The 17,770-nt window shown below is 58.8% G+C and overlaps 1 protein-coding gene across 7 annotated transcripts in view; it reads right to left on the bottom strand.

Moving 5' to 3' along the window:
• Nucleotides 1-2,359: 2,359 nt before the first annotated feature.
• The window catches only part of ADGRB2 (adhesion G protein-coupled receptor B2), a 36,658-nt gene continuing 21,247 nt past the window's right edge, over nucleotides 2,360-17,770 (bottom strand). For 3 of the 7 annotated variants that reach the window (XM_054292505.1, XM_054292501.1, XM_054292502.1), the window contains 26 exons: nucleotides 17,073-17,237; nucleotides 16,896-16,997; nucleotides 16,402-16,508; nucleotides 15,471-15,665; nucleotides 15,296-15,364; nucleotides 15,076-15,184; nucleotides 13,912-14,058; nucleotides 13,063-13,138; nucleotides 12,890-12,992; nucleotides 11,662-11,705; nucleotides 9,904-10,030; nucleotides 9,185-9,288; nucleotides 8,604-8,706; nucleotides 8,244-8,394; nucleotides 7,127-7,196; nucleotides 6,925-6,991; nucleotides 6,739-6,824; nucleotides 6,058-6,156; nucleotides 5,070-5,241; nucleotides 4,902-4,997; nucleotides 4,725-4,764; nucleotides 3,939-4,597; nucleotides 3,646-3,681; nucleotides 3,273-3,377; nucleotides 3,080-3,133; nucleotides 2,361-2,989 (listed from right to left, as the gene is read on the bottom strand). In XM_054292505.1, coding sequence (XP_054148480.1) covers nucleotides 2,795-2,989; nucleotides 3,080-3,133; nucleotides 3,273-3,377; nucleotides 3,646-3,681; nucleotides 3,939-4,597; nucleotides 4,725-4,764; nucleotides 4,902-4,997; nucleotides 5,070-5,241; nucleotides 6,058-6,156; nucleotides 6,739-6,824; nucleotides 6,925-6,991; nucleotides 7,127-7,196; nucleotides 8,244-8,394; nucleotides 8,604-8,706; nucleotides 9,185-9,288; nucleotides 9,904-10,030; nucleotides 11,662-11,705; nucleotides 12,890-12,992; nucleotides 13,063-13,138; nucleotides 13,912-14,058; nucleotides 15,076-15,184; nucleotides 15,296-15,364; nucleotides 15,471-15,665; nucleotides 16,402-16,508; nucleotides 16,896-16,997; nucleotides 17,073-17,237 — 3,281 coding nt within the window. In that variant the 3' untranslated portion in view covers nucleotides 2,361-2,794. Of the gene's footprint in view, nucleotides 2,990-3,079; nucleotides 3,134-3,272; nucleotides 3,378-3,645; nucleotides 3,682-3,938; nucleotides 4,598-4,724; nucleotides 4,765-4,901; nucleotides 4,998-5,069; nucleotides 5,242-6,057; nucleotides 6,157-6,738; nucleotides 6,825-6,924; nucleotides 6,992-7,126; nucleotides 7,197-8,243; nucleotides 8,395-8,603; nucleotides 8,707-9,184; nucleotides 9,289-9,903; nucleotides 10,031-11,661; nucleotides 11,706-12,889; nucleotides 12,993-13,062; nucleotides 13,139-13,911; nucleotides 14,059-15,075; nucleotides 15,185-15,295; nucleotides 15,365-15,470; nucleotides 15,666-16,401; nucleotides 16,509-16,895; nucleotides 16,998-17,072; nucleotides 17,238-17,770 lie in introns of all 7 variants that reach the window. The other 4 variants (XM_054292507.1, XM_054292503.1, XM_054292508.1 and 1 more) reach the window with 3 other exon arrangements.

Raw genomic sequence — 17,770 nt, forward strand, 5'->3', positions numbered from 1 at the left:
AACAGCACTTTTTGCCTCTTTTTGGTGAAGTTTCTTTCGCGGGGAGCGGAGGGAGAAGCCTCAGAGCCGCTTCTCCATCATTTCCGCCCCTCAAAATTCACATTTTTGGCACTGGGGGGACTCAGTCCGACTGATGGAAAACGGCTCCCGAGCTCTGGGATCTGCTCTGATCCACCCCGTACCCCCTGTCTGGCAGGACTGAGGGCTTCAGAAGCTCAGCATTAATTTCTGCTCCGATCCAGGCACAATTCCCCCTCCTCCCTGCCTAATTCCAGCCAGGAATTCTCTCCAGCTTCCCAGGGCCGTTTGTAGCCGCGGTGCTAGAACAGCACTTTTTGCCTCTTTTTTGGTGAAGTTGCTTTCGCGGGGAGCGGAGGGAGAAGTCTCAGAGCCGCTTCTCCATCATTTCCGCCCCTCAAAATTCACATTTTTGGCACTGGGGGGACTCAGCCCGGCTCCGATGGGAGCTGAAAATGGAAAACAGCTCCAGAGCTCTGAGATCTGCTCTGACCCACCCCGTACCCCCTGTCTGGCAGGACTGAGGGCTTCAGAGGCTCAGCATTAATTTCTGCTCCGATCCAGGCACAATTCCAGCCAGGAAGGAAAGCGCTGCAGGAATTCTTTCCAGCTTCCCAGGGCCGTTTGTAGCCGCGGTGCTAGAACAGCACTTTTTGCCTCTTTTTGGTGAAGTTTCTTTCCTGGGGAGCGGAGGGTAAAGCTCCGCCAGCTCCTCGTCACCCGAGCAGCCTCAGAGCCGCTTCTCCATCATTTCCGCCCCCCAAAATTCACATTTTTGGCACTGGGGGGACTCAGCCCGGCTCCGATGGGAGCTGAAAATGGAAAACAGCTCCAGAGCTCTGGGATTTGCTCTGACCCACCCTGTACCCCCTGTCTGGCTGTCCCTTGTCCCCTTATGCTGGGACACACCACGAGCCTGTGCCTCTGGCCCGGGCTCCGTTCCCTCGCCCCATCTGGCGTCTCCATGAGTAATAAAAGCCGCTAATTGCCAACAGATGCCCCAGGAAACCCTGACGCTGCCTCTCGCGGCTGTGTTTGGCTGGGGAAGGAGAGGAGGGGAGCTGGAGCAGGCCCCGGATCCCCCCGAAGCAGGGAGGGGGATTCCAGTGCGTGGCAGCTCTGAGAAAGCGGAGCTGGAGGATGTGGCTGCAGAATTCCAGCAGGATTTCCAGCAGAATTTTCCAGCAGAATTTCCAGCAGAATTTCCAGCAGAATTTTCCGGCAGAATTTCCAGCAGAATTCTCCAGCAGAATTTTCCAGCAGAATTTTCCAGCAGAATTATGGACCAGCAGAGGGACGCTCCAAGGAGGAGATGTTGCTCCTGACCCACCCCCTCCATGGGGCTGGGAGCCCCACGGCAGCCCCAGGATCTGTCACCCACGATTCTGACCCCTGGCACGGGCAGCCAAAACCCTTGTGTTCATCTCAGCCCCCTCCCCATGCAGCTGGATCCCCCTTAGGAGGTGGCATGGGATAATTTGGCTCCTTCCATGCCCTCCTCGTCACTCCCATCACCACGTTGGGACACAAATGGCTTCTCCCAGAGCCAAAAACCTGAACTGGGAACTGCTGGGATGAACTGGGTTATGAAATTGGGACTTTCAACCCCACTCCAAGGGTCACATCCTGTCCCAGTGTCCCAGTGCTGGGGATGGGAGCTGCCCTGTGCTGTCCCATGGTCCGTGGCCACCAGCCCAAACTGGGCAGTGTCCTTTGGTCTTCCCAAGCCTGTCCTGTCCAAGGGAAGCCCTCAGGAAGCTCAGGAGGCTTTTCCCAGAGGGAAAAGGGCTGGGACCAGGATCTACTCCCACCATGGCACAGCCATGGAGGAGCTGGAAGGGTTTTGGCGCCGTGATCCCACCATGGATCCAAATCTCTCATCCCAGATGTGCCAGGAGGCACCAGCAGAGATGTCCTCTCCTCCAGCACCAGTGTCCTGCTCTGAGCATTCCCACCCACACCTGCTGCTCCTGCTGGAGCTCCCACCTCCATCTCCAGAGGCCACATCCCCATCTCTGGATGCTGGGATGCTCCCGCAGCGCTGGGCAGCCCACCTGGAGCGACTCCACGTGGTGATGACCTCCAAGATTCCTAATTTACTCCCAGATTAATTTCTCTATAATTACTTTCCCAGCTCCCATGATCAGACGCTCATTTGCAGCACGTGGGTGCAGGATCAGCCTTGCTCAGGGTGGGATTTTTGGGCAGGGGGGTGCAGGCTGTGACATTGGGTGACACTGGGTGACACTGGGTGACAGCCACCCCCAGGCCAAGCACGAGGCAGCGCCCACGGCCCCACGGCACCACAGAGAGTGAATTTTATTTCCAACAACAACAGCACCTGCCCCGTGGGGTGGGGGACGGTGGGGAGGGCTGGGAGGGGGCGGCCGTGGGGCTCCCGGCGCTTTTTGGGGGGGGTCCCGGGGGGCGGCCGCTGGCGTGCACACGGTGCACGGCGTGAAGAAGAAGAAGAAGAAGAAGAAACATCCCGGTAGAAAAGAACAAAGGTCTGAGGGCCTCCACGGGCCGGTCCTGCCCCGGGGGTTGGGGTGCAGGCGTGAGCGTGGGGGAGCATTTTGGGGATGGGTGGGGGGAGAGGGCGCGGGTCCCCTCCACACCCGCGTCCTGGGGGTGGCGGGAGGAGGAGGAACCGCATGAGGACGGGTGGGAGGCGGCCCTCCCGAGGGGCAGGGACCCCCCGGCTGCCCCGGGGTTCGGAGCAAACCCAGTGGGGCCGCGCGCGGGGCGGCGGCGGCGGCGGCAGCACCTCCGGGGCTCACACCTCCGTCTGGAAATCGCCGTCGGCTGCATCCAGGCCAGCGCAGTGGCTGTCCCAGTCTGCCCTGCACAGCTCCAGCCGGTCCCGCTGGGCGCTGGGCAGCGAGCCCAGTGTCATGGCCTTGAACGTGCTCCATGGCTTGGGCGGCGCTGCCGGAGCCTTCGGCCGCTGCTCCTCGGGGCTGGTCACATCCTGCAGGGTGAGGGGCAGCTGTGGGCAAGCTCTGTGCGGCAGCCACCTCCTGCCCTCTCCACAACACCCCCAGGAGGAGTCAGGACTTACGTTGGCCGTGCTCTTGTCCCCGCCGCCCGAAGAGACGCTCCACCGCTTTTCTCGCTGTGGAAAAACGCCAGCGCTCAGCCCCGGCGGCGCCCCTGGGTGCCCTGAGTGTCCCCGGGGTGCCACAGTCCATGCGGGAGGAGGGAAAGGCTGGCAGGGCACACGCCAGGGCAGGACAGGGCCTCCAGGTCCTCACCTTGGAGGAGCCGGTGGACGGAGCCCGGTACCGGTCCAGCGTGTGGAATTTCTGGTTGAGCTCGTGGTAGAGCTCCGAATGGCGTTTCCGTGTGTGCATCACCTTCTGCGGGGGCAGAGCAGGGCCTGTGGCCATCGACTCTGCCGGCTGTGTCCCCTGTCCCTTGGCACTGTCCCCATCCCTGTCCCAATCCCTGGCATCCCAGACCAGCACTCCACGCTCATCATCGGTGTTTTAATCCAGAGCCAACGCTTGGTACTGCCTGGTCTAAACCCCTCAGAGCTCAGGAGCTGCTGGTGGGGCAAAAGGAGTGGGGACAGCCTGGATCAGTCCCCCACGATGGCACCGGTGCCACCTCCATGGCAGGACTTACCTCAAAGTCCAGGTCAGAGTACCGCAACCTCTTCCTCTGGCAGGGGGACAGGCAGGAGCAGGGGAGGAGATGGAGAAGAAAAGGGAAAGGTCTTTGCAGGGCCAGGATGAGGGGGAACAGGGTTTAGGGGCTCATGCCAGCCCCTATCCATGCCCAGCTGGGGACACGGAGCTCATCCCGCCAAGGCTGGGATGGCACGGGGGGAATTCATGCAACCCTACACGTGCATTTGTGTCCTGGGCACACAGATCCCTCCCCACAAGTGTGCACATGGGTACCAGCCCCCCGCTCACCTCCAGGGACCCCACTTTCATGGCAGAGCCGGGCACGGTGCGGGGCATGGTGCGGCTGCGCTCTGACAGCTCCGAGGCCAGGATCTGCCTCACCGTGGGGTGCTGCTTGAACTGCAGGCCGTAGGGCGCCTTCACCGTGGCGTAGGGCTGGTTGAGGTTCACGTTGACGTGATCCACGGCCACAAAGCCGGGATAGGCGTCCCCTTCTGCCGCTGGGCGTCCCGTCCCTCCGGGCACCGCTTCCTCCGCTCCGGCACCGAGCGTTCCTTCCTCCCGCGGGAAGCGCTTGAGGCTGCTGGTGCGCCGGGGCAGCATCATGTAATCGCTCTCCCGTGGCGGCTCAGGAGCCCGGATCCAGCCGTATTCCAGGGGCCTCAGGCTGCTCTCGGTGCACAGGTAAACGGGACCCGGCGCCTCCAGGCTGAGCTGCTGTGCTGGCGGCTCGCCCAGCTCGGTCAGACCCGCCACCACGTTGGGCGTCATCTTGGGCACCTGCACCAGGATGCTGGCGGGGGGGATGTTGCCGGGCAGGCTGGAGAAGCCCAGGCCGCCCTCCGAGGTGGTGTTGAGCTTGGGGTCTTCGTCTCCATCCAGGGAGATGCGCGACAAGGTGCCCGTGATGGTGGCGGGGTTGCAGGTGTTCACCTCTTTGAACAGCACTGTGAGAAGGGAATGGGGTCAGAGCCGGCCCGGAGGGTGCCACGGAGGGTAGGGGGCACAGGAGAGACCCTCCCCTGGCTTGTGCTGCCTGTCCCTCCCAGGTGTGGCCAACAGAGGTGAGCTCACCTGTCTGACACGCCAGGTCAACGTCCTTTTCAAAATCTGTCTATAAAAATCCAGAAAGAAGGGAGAGAGCGAGACAGAGAGGAGAGAAAGAGAAGGGAGAGACACGGGGAAATGAAGCAGCATGGCCAGGCACGGGCAGCAGCGGCGGCGGGGGTCTCCAGGGGGGGACCCACTCACCAGGATCTGCACCTGCCCGTTCTTGCAGGAGTCGGGCGAGTTCTCATTCTCCTCGCTCCTGCACCCCCCCATCTGACACTTGACCACGTCCTGGACCTGCGGGGACAGAGCCGGTCACGGCCCCGCGGCCAGGGCTGTCCCCCGGCGCCCCTCCGGCGCCGCCCCCACCTCTCGGCGCAGGAAGCCGTGCACGGTGATGATGACGAAGCCCTGGACGGAGTTGAAGACGGCGAAGAGGACCTGGAAGAGGATGGAGCGCCGGTCGGTCATGGCGAGCACGGCCGACATCCAGGTCAGCGCCAGCAGAGGCAGGACCACGCAGGAGCTCCACAGCGATGCCCTGGCGCAGGGAGAGAGGGGCCGGGGTGAGCCTGAAGGGTGGGGATGCCCTGGGAGAGCCCCCCGAGCATCACCCCCTCCCCACAGCAGCCCCCAAACTCCACAAGCATGGCCGGGGCTGTGTGACACAGCTGTCCCCTCGTCCTCAGTGTCCCCAAGCCAGCGCTGGCTGGGGACTGAGGGTTGAGGGGACCTGTGGGCTTCAACCCCTCAGGTGTGTACCTGTCCCCACACAGCCACAGCGTACTGGGGGGACACGGAGACACTGCCACCCTCCCACGGCCACCAGAACAGCAGAGAGGGGATTTTTTGGGTTTTTTATCTTTTTTTAGCAGCAAATTTTGGGGCTGTCTCTGTTGTGACCAAACCCCTGTGTGTCCCTGTCCCCACACAGCCACAGCATGCTGGGGGGACACGGGGCCACCTCCACCCTCCCACGGCCAACAGAACAGCAGAGAGAGGATTTGGGGGATTTTTTCTCTTTTTTAGCAGCGAATTTTGGGGCTGCCTCTATTGTGACCAAACCCCCATGAGTGGGTACTTTGGCAGCCACACTCCATGAGGAGGGACATCCCGAGGGTCCCCCACCCCAGGCCAGATGAGCCCCCCCAACCCCAGCAATGAGGTGACCTGCCATGGGAAGCCATGCCATGCAGACGTGATGGGACACCCCGCCCCGAGCACACAGCGTCACCCTTCCTTGCTTCCTTCCTTCCTTCCTTCCATCCCCTCGGGGACCCCCAACCCGCCCCCAGAGATGCCCAGAGCCCCCTCCCCGCGCTGTGCTCGGGGCGGGGGGCGCGGGACGGGCACTAACATGGCACTGCTGGCGGTGGCGGAGGTCATGGCCGCGCTGGACACCACGCCGCACTTGGTGCATTTCAGCAGCAGGCTGCCGCACGGGGGGGGCTTGGAGCTACGGGCCCAGCGCCCCCCCGGCGCCCCGCGGCCAGGACCGGGCCACGCGGGGACGAGGAGGAGGAGGAGGAGGAGGAGGGATGCAGGCATGGGGAGAGGGGAGGGAGCAAGGCAGGACGGCAGGGAGAGGGCGGGAAGGATGGACAGATGGACGGACAGATGGATGGAGGGATGGATGGATGGATGGACGGACACACAGGCAAGAAGCAAATGGGAGGAGGAGAAGAAAGAGAGAGAGAGAAAGAGAGAGAGCGTCGGGTTAGTCGAGGGTGGCAGCTGTTAATGGCGAAGGGGGGTGGCCAAGCGGCAGGGGAGGGGGCGGGCACGGAGGGGGGGCTGCAGCCTGCGGACCCCCCCCCTTCCCCGGGGGGCTGCCCCCCAAATTCTGCCCCTCCAGCAGCCCCCAACGAGGAGGGGCTGTGCTCACCCTGGGCTTGGCCCCCACCGCCTGTTGATGTAATGAATTCTGCCCCATCCCGTGCCCGCTGCTTGGGCACCCCATGCCCAGCCCCCGGCAGGGTGTGGGGGTCTGGGGGCACCCCTGGGACCCCCTCTCGTGGGGCACAGGGCACACACTTACCCAGCTCGCTGCTTTTTGGACTTATCTGAAATGCCGTCGCGGGACATGAGCTTGTTGAAGACGATGATGCCCACCAGCATGTTCACCTGCGGGAGGGGGGGCTCAGGGCTGGCATGGAGACCCCTGCCCGCGCCAGCAGCTGCCACCAGCCTCCCCAGGGTGGGGTTTGGGGGGCCCAGGGCTCACCAGCACGATGACAGCAGCGGGTCCTACAAAGGCGTAGAGCAAACCGCCCTCCAGCGAGAGCCAGCAGCTGCAGGGGACACAGGGTGGCGGGTCAGGGACAGCCCTGTGGTTGTGCCCTGCTCCCAGCGAACCCTCAGCAGCCACCATGCCCTGCCCCATTGTCCCCTGTCTCCACCACCCCGTGTCCCCTGTCCCCACATACTAGCTCGCTGTCCCGTAGCCTTTGGTCCGCGTGAATCCAACAGAGACGGCGACCACGAGGGCTGGCAACCCTGGAGAGGGGACACGGGGATGGAGGAGATGGAGAAAGGTGGCACTGTCCCCACCCCATGCCAGCTCCAGGGGTGGGGACAGCGATGGAGCTCCTCTGACAGCTCCTGAGGGTGCCACCACTGAGACACCCAGGTCTGCTTTCCTCTGCTGTGCCTCAGTTTCCCCTCTGATGTGTCGCAGACATCTTTTATGGAAAATCCTTTCCTTAGGATTTTTCCTCCTGAGAAGCTGGGAGGCCTCAGGAACAAAATGTAAACAATGGTTATCTGCTGCTGTGGGATGCAACAGGCGCATCTGGGATCGGGCTGATGTGGTTGTTTCTAATTAATGGCCAATCACAGTCAGCTGGCTCGGAGAGAGCCTGAGCCACAAGCCTTTGCTATCAGTCTTTCCTATTCTACTCTTAACCAGCCTTCTGATGAAATCCTTTCTTCTATTCTTTTAGTATAGTTTAAATGTAATATATACAATAAAATAATATGAATATAAAATGAAAAATAATAATATATATAATAAATAATAATATATAAATGTCATAAAATCATGGTATTTAATTAATGTTTCCTTATAATATTTTATTTTTAATATGTATAATATTTATAATATTTTAATAGAATATTTTATAATATTTTAATATAATATTTTATTATGTATTTATATATTTATATCTTTATATATTTTTATATTTTTATATCTTTATTTATATATCCTTTTTATTTAATATAATATTTATAATATCCTATTTTAATAATTTAATAATTTAATAATTTAATGTTAATATTTTATTATATATTAAAATATGCAGATAATAATAAATATATATTAATAATTAATAATATTAATATAGAACAAGTCTTCTGAAACATAGAGTCAGATCCTCATCTCTTCCCTCATCCTCAGACCCCTGTGAGCGCCATCACACTGAGCCTGGGGTGTGCCAGGGACGGGCAAGGGGTGCCCCCCTCCCAGCCAGGCTGGGAGATTTGTAAATAATGAAGATTCTTTATTCAGAAATAAAGATTTGCACAGCCAGGCCGGGCTCTTACCCCATCCCAAGCACAGGAAGCGTTTCCTGACCAGGCGTGTCCGGATCCGGCCGATCACCGCCAGGTAGGACTGCCAGGCCTCGGTCAGCACCCAGCAGAAGGACGAGAGGAAGAAGAAGTGGAGGAAGGCGGCGGTCATGGTGCACACGCCCTGCAGGGGGGACACGGGGACATCACGGGGACATCAGTGTCTGGCACCGCGGTGGTTAAACGCCCATGCCCCGGCGAGGTTTGTGTCAAAGCACGGGGGATTTAATCCCGGGATCGAGTTAATCCAAATCCAATCTGCAGCTGGGAGCCAGCAGGGGACCAGGCGAGTGGCCGAGGGTGGCAGGGTGGTGGCAAGGTGGTGGCACCCACCTTGCTGAGCATCTGGGACTGGCCCACGAGGATGAGGATGTTGGAAGCCAGGATGGAGACGCAGAAGTTGAGCAGGATGATGGAGCGCTCCGACTTGATGAACCTGCGGCAGGAGCGGCGTGGGGCCAGCCTGTCCCTGGCCTTGCCCCTTGTCCCATGTCTCTGTCCCTTGTCCCTGTTCCTTGTCCCTTGTCCCCTGTCACTTGTCCGTCGTCCCATGTCCCTGTCCCTGTCCCTGTCCCATGTCCCTGTCTCATGTCCCTGTCCCTTGTCCTTGTCCCTGTCCTTGTCCCTGTCCCCTGTCCCCTGTCCCCTGTCCCTGTCTCTTGTCCCTGTCCCTGTCCCCTGTCCCTGTTCCTTGTCCTTGTCCCTGTCCCCATCCCTTGTCCCATGCTGTCACAGGGTGGGCACTCTCCTGTGATGGGGACAGTCCCAGGCATCTTCTCCCACCCAAGTTTTCCATTCCCATTAATCCCATTGATGCTGACCCTTCCCCAGTGCCCTGTCCCCATTTGTCACCCCCTCCCCACACAGCCCCACGCCCCAGGAGCCCCCCATGTCCCCATGTCCCCTCGGGTCACCTCCAGAAGGCGGCGTAGATCACCAGCAGGGTCAGCAGGGCCATGCAGGACACGGCGCAGCCGATCATCAGCGGCACCGACGGCGTCCCCGAGGGGTCCATGGCCTGGGGGGACACATAGGCTGAGCCCAGCCCCCTCCCCACTGCTCCCTGCCAGCCCCTCTGGTGCCAGAAGGGGTTGGTGGCAGTGGTGGCACTGCCAAAGGGGACTCTGTGCCAACAGGGAATAGCAATGGGGTGCCCCCTCCCCTCCTGGCACACTGCAGGGCCCGGTATGGAGCTCTGGGGACCATGGCAGCCCCTGCCCACACAATCCCACCCTGCTGGGGGTGCTGGAGGTGCTGGGGGTGCTGGGGGTGCTGGGGGTCCCCGGCTGCTGGGGACACCCCAATCCTCCAACACCCACCTCGTCCTAGAAATGCTCCATGCCCATCCCCACCCTCCAGTGCCCACCTCATCCTAGAAATGCCCGTTACCCATTCCCACCCTCCAGTGCCCACCTCATCCTAGAAATGTTCTGTGCCCATCCCCACCTTCCAGTGCCCACCTCATCCTAGAAATGTTCTGTGCCCATCCCCACCTTCCAGTGCCCACCTCATCCTAGAAATGCTCCGTGCTCATCCCCACCCTCCCTCAGGACCGCCCCTGCCCAGCCCAGGGGTCACTCCCCAGCCACATCCCGTGTCCCCAGCCTGTCCCCAGCCTGTCCCTGTCCCCTACCAGGTCCCTGGGCAGCTGGGCGAGCACGGCGAAGGTGGCGAGCTGGCGGCACTGGCACTTGGTGTGCGCCGGGAGGGTCTCCAGGGTTTGGCAGCTCTCCGTGTCCCAGTTTCCCAGGCCAGCATCGCTGATTAATGGCAGGAGAGAGCAGAGGGAGAGCAATTTGAAATGATCAAACACGCGGCAGCCCCTCACGCCTCTCCGGGGTTAACCCCTTCCTGGCCTTGCCCTCCCCTCCCAGGGGGAGGCACAGAGGGGGCGCTGCCAGGGACCCCCCAAGCTTGGGGAGGGGGTGAAACCATCCCTGCCCTGGAAGGCTTTGGGTTTAATCGTCCCACAGAGATTTGAGAGGGAAGAAACATCTCAGAGAGGGGCAGGGCAGTGCCAGGACAGGCAGGAACAGCCCCAAGAGCCCCCCTGGCACCTGTGTCCCCTCCCAGGGGGGTGCAATGATTCCCTCTCTCCATGGGGACCCCTCCCTCCATGGGGTCCTCATTATGGGGACCCCTCTGTCCCTAATTATGGGGACCCCTCTGTCTTTGGGACCCCTCATTATGGGGACCCCTCTGTCTTTGGGATCCCTCCTGGCCTTGGGGACCCCTCCCACCCTTGAGGACCCTTCTGTCATGGGGGCTGTCCTATTAGAAGGATCTCTCCCCCATGGGGACGCCCCTTTTATGGGGACCCCTCTTTTTATGGGGACCCAACCCTTTGGGGACCCTCCTGCCATGGGGACCCTTCATATTAAAGGGATTTCTCCACCCTGAGGACCCTTCCTGCCACAGGGACCCCTCCTGCCATGGGATGCCCCCAGTGAGGGGGCAGAGAGTGGGGTGGCACTCCCACACCCAGGAAGAGCAACCACAGCTCCCAGCAGGTCAGGAAAAGCAGGAACTGGGTCTGTGGGACAGCTGGTGGGGATGTCCCTGGGGCAGGGCTGGGACCTGCCACGCTCATCACAGCCAACACCTCCCCACTGGTTTGGGGGATGAATGGAACCAGTGACCCCAAACCGTGGGGTTCCCGTGGCTACCTGGGCAGGGGGGCTGGCAGTGCCCTCCCCCAGCCCGCTGCGCTGCCCACCCCCCTTCCTGCCCTACTTTCCCTCATTCCTGCCAGCGCTAACAAATCACATCTGGCAGCCTGGCAGCGGCTCCGGGGCCACATCGATCCCGTGGGAGCTCAATTCACCCGTGCCAGTGGGGCTGGGGTGAGGGAAGCGATGGTCCTGGTTCCTTGACCCTGTTTCCATTCCTGCTCCCATCCCTGCCCTCCCATCCCTGTTCCCATATCCCTGTTACCCTGTCCCTGTTCTCATCCCTGTTCCACATCCCTCTTCCCATCCCAGCTCTCCCGTCCCTGTTCCCATCCCTCCTTTCTGTCCCTGTTCCCCGTCCCTGTTTCCATCCCTGTTCTCTGTCCCCATCCCTGTTCCCCCATCCCTGTTCCTTGTCCCTGTCCCCATCCCTGTTCCCTATCCCTATTCCTATCCCTGCTCCCCATCCTTCTTCCCTGTCCCTGTTTCCATTCCAGTTCCCCCATCCCTGTTCCCTGTCCCTGTCCCTGTCCCCATCCCCATTCCCCCATCCCTGTTCCCCCATCCCTGTTCCCACATCCATGTTCCTTGTCCCTGACCCCATCCCTGTCCCCATCCCTGTCCCCATCCCTGTTCCCATCCCTGCTCCCCTCCCTCCCAGCAGCCCCCTGGCACTGCCAGCCCCGCCCTGTCCCCAGAGTGTCCCCGTGTCCCTCACTCACGTCCTCGAGTAGTCCCAGGTGACACACTGCGGGTGGGACGTGCCCTGCGGACACAGGGACAGGTCAGAGCTGCCTGTCCCCACCCCACCAGGGACATGCCACCCCTTGGGGACATTCCCCGGGTGTCCCAGGGGTGGCACGTCCCCATGGTGGGAACAGGGACCATGACACAAATTGGGAACTGCTGTTCAGTCCCTGCAGGTGACAGGGACACACATGGGACTGGGAGGGGACACGGTGATGGGACAGCAGGGTGACACATGGATGGCGTGGGAGGGGACACTCATGGTGGTGATGAAGGAACTCATTGATGACACAGGGGGGTTGATGATGAGGAAGGGCAATGCCACAGGAGGGGACAGTCGCGATGGCAATATGGGACAAGGATGTCACAGAGGGGGACATGTGTGGATGTCCCCAGGGCTGGCACAGGGCCGGGGTGGTGGATGTGGGGATGGCACAGAAGGGGACACTCATGGTGGTGATGAAGGAGCTCATCGGTGACACAGGAGCATTGATGAGGAAGGGCAACACCACGGGAGGGGACAGCCACGATGGCAATATGGGACAAGGGACACTTGTGGGGATGACACAGAGGGGGACGCTCACAATGACGTGGGAGGGGACACTCAGTGATGATGAGGGACACGAACAGTCACATAGACATGGCAGGGAGGACACAGGCTGATGACACGGGGAGGGGACACGTTGATGACATTGGAGGGGGACACTTAGGTTGATGTCGTGGGAGGAGACACATTGGTGACGTGGGGAGGGACATTCATGGTGGCGTGGGAGAGGGACACACACTGGTGACGTGGGAAGAGGGACATGGTGACATGGGAAGGGACATTCATGGAGACATGGGAGGGGAAACTCAAGGGAGGGGACATTCAGGGGAGGGGACACTCACATTGATAATGTGGGAAGGGACGTTCATGGTGACATGAGAGGGGACATTCACATTGATGATGTGGGAAGGGACATCCCCAGTGCCAGGGGAGGGGACACTCACGTTGATTTCATGGGAAGGGACATTCATGGTGACATGGGAGGGGACATTCACATTGATGCCAGAGGAGGGGACACTCACGTTGATGATGTGGGACAGGAGGGGACACTCAGATTGATTACATGGGAAGGGACAATCCTGGTGACATGGGAAGGGACACTCATGTTGATGACCATGGGACGGGACATTCCAGGTGCCAGGGGAGGGGTCACTCACGTTGATGATGTGGGACAGCTCCACCAGCACGAGCGGCTCCGCGGGCCGGGTGGGCGGGCGCACCGTCACCGTCAGCACCTTGGAGGTGACGGCCAGGGGGCTCCTGCGGGAAGGGACACGGGCTGTGACAGGCCGGGGGACAGCGGGGGACACGGCGGGGCGGCGCCACTCACCTGGGCGGGGGCAGGATGAGCCCCAGTGTGCGGTACAGCACCGCCCCGATGACAAAGTGCGACGATTCCTCGGCTTCTGCAGAGAGAGAGAGGCACAGGGTGGGTGACACGGGAGAGGGGACACTCAGGGCATGCCAGATGTGCGCCCAGATGTGTGGGGCACATGGCTCGAGGGCACACATGGTCACCTGCACATGCCCGGGGGTGCAGCTCAGGTGTGTGTGAATGGGAGCCAGATGTGAGCCCACATCTGCAGCAGGTGTGCACTCATGGGCACCTCCAGATGTGCAGGCTCATGTGTGTGCACACCTACACACGCCCAGATGTGCAGGCTCACACACGTGTGCGCATCCGGATGTTCACGTTCACACCTGTGCACACCTGCGCGGTCCCAGATGTGCACACTCCCAGCATGCACACCTCCAGATGTGCAGGCTCACACATGTGCGCACGTCCACATGTGCACTCACATGTCCGTGTTCACACCTGTGTGCACACCTGAACACTCCCAACATGCACGCCTCCAGATGTGCACGCTCACACACATGGGCACATCCAGATGTCCACATTCACACCTCTGTGCCCACCTGCATGCTCCCACATGTGCACACTCCCAGCATTCACAATTCCAGATGTGCAGGCTCACAAACCTGTGCACATCCAGATGCTCACCTTCACACCTGTGCGCACACCTGCACACTCCCAGATATGCACACTCAATGATCTTCAGATGTGCAAGCACACACCTGTGCTGTCCCAGACATGCAGGGACACTCAGGCCGACGCACGCCCACCTCCAGCTGTGCCCACCCCGCCAGATGTGCCCACAGCTGGGCCCTCCCCGCTCACCTGCCGAGGCGAGGCTCAGCACCTCCCTGGGGATGAAGAGCTTGTCCTCGGAGCTGCGCGCCCAGTCCTTCATCCCCCGCCGGCCCCTCATGGGGAAGTTGATGTCGCTGGACACAGCGGACACGGGCTCCCGCTGGATGCTGGTCACTGTCAGGGGACAGCGATGTCACCTCCCCGCGCCTGGGTCCCCTCAGGTCCCCCCACACTCGTGTGGTGGTGTTCACAGGATGAAGGAAGAGATGAGAATGGTGGCTCCATGTTTCAGGTTGAACTTGATTTATTATTTTATGGTTTATATTATATATGTATGTATGTATGTATGTATGTATGTATTTATTTATTTATATTTTTATATATTTATATATTCTATATATAATATATATTATATTATATATATTGGATTTGAATATCTATAAATCAAATCTATATAATATATAATATATATTATATATATTTATTACATAAACATATATCAATATATAAAATTATATCAATATTATATCAATATATATTCATTATCTTATTATATGTATTTATATATTTATATATATTTTATATATTTATATATAACATATTATATATTATATTACATTATATATATTGGATTTTAATATCTATTAATCAAATATATATTATATATAATATATAAATATATATAATTTTATATAAATATATGATAAATATTATATAAATATATGTTTATTATTTTATTATATATATTACATTAAAACTATACTAAAAAAATAGAAGAAAGGATTTCTTCAGAAGGCTGGCTAAGAACAGAAAAGAATGATAATGAAGTCTTGTGACTGACCAGACAGTCCGGACAGCTGGACTGTGATTGGCCATTAATTAGAAACAACCAACATGGGCCAATCCCAGATGCACTGGTTGCATTTCACAGCAGCAGATAATCATTGTTTACATTTTGTTCCTGAGGCCTCTCAGCTTCTCAGGAGGAAAAATCCTAAGGGAAGGATTTTTCATAAAAGATGTCTGTGGCAGCAGAGGGAGTGTGGAACAGCGATATTTTCTGAGAAGTATAGTTTTAATATAATATATATCATAAAATAATAAATCAAGCCTTCTGAAACTGGGAGTCAGATCCTCATCTCTTCCCTCATCCTCAGACCCCTGTGACCACCGTCCCACCCTGCCGCTCACCCAGGTTGTCAGTGACAATGAGGGAGCTCTGGAAAGCCTTCAGCGCGTTCCCCACCAGGTGGATGAAGTCCTCCACCACCTTCATCAGGTGCACGGAGCCAGGAGAGACCTGCAGGAGACGAGAAAAGCTCCAGAACCACTGGGATTTGTCACCACGATAGGGACACTCCCGTGGTGGGGACATCCCAGCCGCCACCACCACCACCCCTGTGCCACTCACCTGCTGGGCATCCTCCCACTTCTCCCGGTTCTCCGCGTCCACCATGTAGCTCACCACCTGGAAGAAGCGCTGCAGGGACGGGGCTCAGCGGGGCTGGGGACAGACCGACGGACAGACCGACCGCCCGCCACCTCCCCAGGGATCGGGGGACCCTCTCCGTCCCCCCAGCCGCTACCTGCACGTCCTCGGAGGACGGGATGTAGGTGGCCCTCTTGAAGGTGTCGGTGACGTTGCGCAGGATGTCCACGGAGAAGAGCAGGTCCCCGCTGTAGTAGCTCTTGCGGGCCATGAGCTCCAGCAGGCTCCGCACCACCTGCGACATGCCCTCCCCTGCCAGCACCCGCTGGCCCTTGGCCAGGTGCTCCCGCAGCTGCCACGGGGAGGGGACAGCCGTGTCACCTAGCTGGCACCACCCCACAGCGGTGCTGAGTGTGCCTTAGTGTCCCCAGCGCCCCAGGGACACTGCGGAGTTAATTAGGGCAGGATGAGCAGGTTGAGGGAGTCCGCAGGGGTTTGGGGACATCCAGGGTGGTCTGGGGATATTCACAGGGGTTTGGGGACATCCAGGTTGGTCTGGGGACATCTAGGGTGGTCTGGGGACATTCAGAGGGGTTTGGGGACATCCATGGTGGTCTGGGGACATCCAGGTTGGTCTGGAGACATTCACAGTGGTTTGGGGACGTGCAGATGGTCTGGGGACATTCACCAAGGTTTGGGGACATCCAGGTTGGTCTGGGGACATTCAAAGGGGTTTGGGGACATTCAAAGGGGTTTGGGGACATCCAGGGAGGTCTGGGGACATCCATGGGGGGCAGGGGGCATCCTGTCCATCCCAAAAGCCTTTTCCCAAACACACAGGAACACAACCCCAACCAGAACCCTCCTCCAGCTCTGGGATGGGATCCCTCTTCCCACCCCACAGGGGATTCCATGGGAATCTGGGGGAGCCTTCCCATCCCAAGAACATTTCTCCCTTTCCCAGCCCACCCACAGAGCCGTGCCTCAGTTTCCCCATGCTACAGAAGCTCTTGGAGCACCAGGGATGGGACAGAGCCCCAGGGACAGGGCCAGGGGACAGAAGGGGCCGTGCCAGAGCGGGCACCTACTGAGAGATGCAAGTATCTGTACTCGTGGGACACGCAGCGGGCGAAGCTGGGCACGCCCCAATAGGCGACCCCATGGGGGCTCAGCAGGCACCGGCGGCTGGCAGTCCCTGTGACGGAGATTTGGGGTTGGGGCTGGCACTGTCATCCCTTCCTGGCACCCCCATGCCACCCTGTGCAGCTCCAGGGCCAGGGGATTTAGGGGTGCTTGACCCCAGTGTCACCCACAGCTCCCTGTGAAATTCCAGGGGATTTAGGGGCACTTGACCCCATTGTCACCCACCACCCCCTGCCCGGCTCCAGGGGCCTGACCCAAATGCCACCCCCTGCCCATGGGTTTGGAGTTGCTCAACCCAAATGCCACCCACACCCTCTGCTCCAACTCAGAGGGGTTTGGGCCACTTGTCCCTCATGCCACCCACTTCTCTTGGGGTTTGGGGTGCTCAACCCCCCACCATATCCTGCCCTGTGCCAGCCCTGGGGACATCTGGGCTCACCTGTGGCGTTGGGGGGACATTTGTTGTAGATGATCTCCCCGGCAGCCGTCTTCTTCCAGGTCATCAGCATCACGTACTCGTCCTTGCACATCTCGTGGTAGGCTGGGGGGGAAAGGGGGGATCAGCACGGCCCAGATGTGGGGTGAGGGGCACTGTGGGGTGGGGGGTACCCCGTACCTGGGCATTTCTTCTCGTTGCAGGTCTTCACCTCCTCGCCGGTGCCCTCGCAGGGGTAGCCCTGCATGCCCGTGCCCTCGCACATGCGGAAGCGCCGCTGCCAGCCGGTGTCGCAGGTCTTGGAGCAGAGGCTCCAGTGGTTCCAGGGACCCCACTTGCTGTCTGCTGTGGGGATGGGGACACTGTGGGACACCTGGTTCAGCTCACGGAGAGTGACACCCGCGGGGACGGGGATGGGACACCATCGGTGATGCCCCACGTGCTGTGAGTCGAAAACCCGCGGAGTGTGAAATGCGTGGGTCAGTGATTGAAATCTCTTTTAGAGCAGGCTGGCATCCTGCTGCAGATGCCCATCCTGCTGCAGATGATGCCCATCCTGCTGCAGATGGTGCCCATCCTGCTGCAGATGCCATCCTGCTGCAGATGATGCCCATCCTGCTGCAGATGATGCCCATCCTGCTGCAGATGCCCCTCATTCCCTGCCACCATCCACGGGAAGATTAGAGGTACCTTCCTTGTTATTTGGCTTTTTCTCCATTTCCCTTTGTTTGAGCAAGGCCACTCAAACTTATAAACTCCAGAATTTAGCTGAAGACTCATTCCCAGACTTTCCCAAAGTTATCAATTCATGCCCTGCTTTGTCCCCAAATTGAACATTGTGGACTTCTTCGGGAGAAATTTGTGGGAAGTGTAGAAAA

The sequence above is a fragment of the Melozone crissalis genome, unplaced genomic scaffold, assembly GCF_028551555.1.
Source record: "Melozone crissalis strain CALT ecotype California unplaced genomic scaffold, PUWL_Pcris_2 ptg000111l_1, whole genome shotgun sequence".
NCBI lineage: Eukaryota > Metazoa > Chordata > Aves > Passeriformes > Passerellidae > Melozone > Melozone crissalis.